General features: G+C 44.6%; 1 protein-coding gene across 1 annotated transcript; it reads left to right on the top strand.

The window, feature by feature from the left end:
• Positions 1 to 289: 289 nt before the first annotated feature.
• Positions 290 to 663, top strand: LOC116906660 (60S ribosomal protein L35-like). The gene is made up of 2 exons (XM_032913033.1): positions 290 to 378; positions 480 to 663. Exons 1-2 carry the CDS (start codon positions 290 to 292, stop codon positions 661 to 663), a joined length of 273 nt encoding a protein of 90 aa, XP_032768924.1.
• Positions 664 to 3,156: the final 2,493 nt, after the last annotated feature.

Raw genomic sequence — 3,156 nt, 5'->3', positions numbered from 1 at the left:
AAAGTTTCCCACTACTCCACTTTCTAGAACCATAAAGGCGATGGCCCACATCAGTAGCCCAGCACTCGGGAGGCAGAAGGATCAGAAGTTCAAGACGGTTCACTGGGTAAAAGTGCTTATTGTGCAAACCTGATAACCTATGTTCAATCTCAGAAAGCCAGTGGTGGAAGGACAATCAATTCACGAGTTTTTTGACCTCTACAGTATGCTCACTGTAACACGTGCTGTGCCACCCCCCATGACAATAAATTAAAAACAAAACTTAAACTAAAAACAAAACTTACAAGCCATGAACAACACAGCGGTGGCCAAGATTAAGGCTCTGGACCTGAGTGGCAAGAAGGAGGAGGAGCTGTTGAAACAGCTGGATGATCTGAAGTTGGAACTGTCCCAAAGTGACAGGCGGCACCGCGCCCAAGCTCTCCAAGATACAAGTCGTACCCCAATCCATCACTCGAGTCCTTACTGTCATTAATCAGACTCAAAAGGAAAAACCTCAGGAAATTCTACAAGGGAAAGAAGTACAAGCCCCTGGACCTGTGGTCCACGAAGACTGGAGCCGAGCGCCGCAGGCTCCCCAAGCACGAAGAGAAACTGAAGACCAAGAAACAGCAGCGGAAGGAGCGGCTGTACCCACTGCGCAAGTGCGCAGTCAAAGCCTGAAACGACGACATACAAGTACGAGACTAAAAAAAAACAAAAACAAAAAACAAAAAAAAAAAACAAAAACAAAAACTTACCCCCCTCCCCACATACCCATGTTCATGCAGGGAACCCTAATAAATGCAATGGATCACAAATAAATACATGGACATGAAGAGAGGCCTGGGGAGAAGAAGGATTTGGTGTGTGTGTGGGGGGGTGATTGTGCACACTTGGGAGGCAGAGGCACGTGGGTCTGTGTGAGACCAAGGCCAGCCTGGTCTGTAGAGCAAGCTCCAGGACGGCCAGGGCTACAAAGAGAAACCCCACCTCACTACCACTACCGCTCCTGGCAAAAAAGAAAGAAAAGGAAGAAAGAGAGAAAGAGAGAGAAAAAGAGAGAGAGAACAATGGATGGACTTTACTCAGAGAATATTATACATGTATGAAATTGTAAAATAAAAAAATATAAATTTTAGAAAAGAAAACAACAGGGTTTTTAAATGGCTCAGCAGTTAAGAGAGAATGGCACTTTTTCAGAGGACCCAGGTTCAGTTCCCAGCACCAGGTCTGGCAGCTCACAACCACCTGTACCTCCTGTTCCAGGGGATCTGGTGCCCTCTTCTGGCCTCCACAGTCACCAACACAACATGGCATCCACAAGTACACATGCATGTGCACACGCATGCACACACACACACACACACACACACAAATACACATAAAGTTGTTGTTTTAGGTGGGTGTTATCACACCTTGCTATTTTATTTATATTTATGTTATTTGTTTTTTTTAAAAATATCTTTAATCTTTTTTTTTATTCTTTTTTTTTTTCGGAGCTGGGGACCGAACCCAGGGCCTTGCGCTTGCTAGGCAAGTGCTCTACCACTGAGCTAAATCTCCAACCCCCTTTAATCTTTTTTTAAACATTTATTTATTATATATAAGTACACTGTAGCAGTCCTCAGATACACCAGAAGAAGTCATCAGACCCCATTACAGATGGTTGTGAGCCACCATGTGGTTGCTGGGAATTGAACTCAGGACCTCTGGGAGAGCAGTCAGTGCTCTTAACCGCTAAGCCATCTCTCCAGCCCTTCACTCATTTTTTTTTTTACAGTCCAGTCATCATCGCCCTCCCAGTCTGACCTCCAACTGTTCCTCACCCCCTTCCTCCTCCCTGCCTCCAAGAGGATGTCCCCACCCCCTTGTTTATGTTGTTTATTTTTTGAAACTTTTAAAATTTTTTTTAAAAAGATTTATTTATTTTATGTCTGGGAGTACACTGTCGCTGTCTTCGGACACACCAGAAGAGGGTATCGGATCCCATTACAGATGGTTGTGAGACAGAAGTGTGAACATTGGATCCCCTGGAACTGGAGTTAAAGGTGGTGTGGGGAGCTGCTATATAGGTACTGGGAACCAGACCCAGGTCCAGTACAGGAGCAGCCAGTGCTCTTAACAACTGAGCCATCTCTCCAGATACTCAAAAATGATACTTTTTTTTTCCTTTCTGGCTTTTTTTTTTTAAGATTTATTCTATGTATGTGAGTACACTGTAGCTGTCTTCAGACACACCAGATGAGGGCATTGGATATCATTACAGATGGTTGTAAGCCACCATGTGGTTGCTGGGAATTGAACTCAGGACCTCGGGAAGAGCAGTCAGTGCTCTTAACCGCTGAGCCATCTCTCCAGCCCCCCCTTTCTGGCTTTTTAAGACAGATTTTTCTGTGTAGCCTTCACAGAGATGTGTCTGTGTCTGTCTCTCAAGAGCTGGGCTTAGGGCCATGTGCCCTTGCCTGACTTTTACAAATGGGTTGGTTTCTTAATCTTCAGAAAATTGTAAAGTCCAAAGTCTTCCTCACTTGCACAGTGAGTTTGAAGCTGGTCTGAGCCACACGAAACAATCTCAAGAGACAGAGAAGAAGCCAGGAGGTGGTGACACACACCTTTAATCCTGGCACCCAGGTCGGGACACAGAAGCAGGCGGATCTCTGTGAGTTTGAGGCCAGCCTGATCTACAGAGCGAGTTCCAGAACAGCCAGAGCTGCACAGAGAAACCCTGTCCGGAAAAACTGGGAAACAGAAAAAAGAAAAAGGAAAGAAAAAAATTTATAAATGAGATTGCTCAATATGGCTGTGTGTGAGTTCAACATGTGCTATTTCCTGTTTCTCATTTTATTTATTTTTTTTATTTTACTTATGTTTGGGTGTTCTGTCTGAATGTGTTACTTGAGTCCATGGTTTCCTTCAAGGCCAGAAAAGGGTTCCAGATCCCTGACAGAGAAAGAGGATTATAATCTTTGACGTGGGTACTGAGAATTGGACCCAGGTCCTCTGGAAGAGAAGCCAGTGCTCCCAACCTCTGAGCCATCTCTCCAACTCCCTGCTTATCTTTTCCACTCAGTGCTATGTCATCTGGCTGTTCTGTGCAGAAGCGATGCATTATTAACTGTCATCGTTGCAAAGTATCCCATGCTGTGACATGTTTATCTATTATACTGCTGATCA

Source organism: Rattus rattus, chromosome 1, assembly GCF_011064425.1.
Source record: "Rattus rattus isolate New Zealand chromosome 1, Rrattus_CSIRO_v1, whole genome shotgun sequence".
In the NCBI taxonomy this organism is placed as follows: domain Eukaryota; kingdom Metazoa; phylum Chordata; class Mammalia; order Rodentia; family Muridae; genus Rattus; species Rattus rattus.
The sequence above is the reverse complement of the archived record's forward strand: the minus strand, read 5'-3'. Positions and strand labels throughout refer to the sequence as shown.

Coding starts and splice junctions, on each gene's coding strand:
- LOC116906660 (XM_032913033.1), top strand. CDS start 290: ATGAACAACACAGCGGTGGCCAAGATTAAGGCTCTGGACCTGAGTGGC. Junction 379..479: donor AAACAGCTGGATGATCTGAA/GTTGGAACTGTC, acceptor GTCATTAATCAG/ACTCAAAAGGAAAAACCTCA.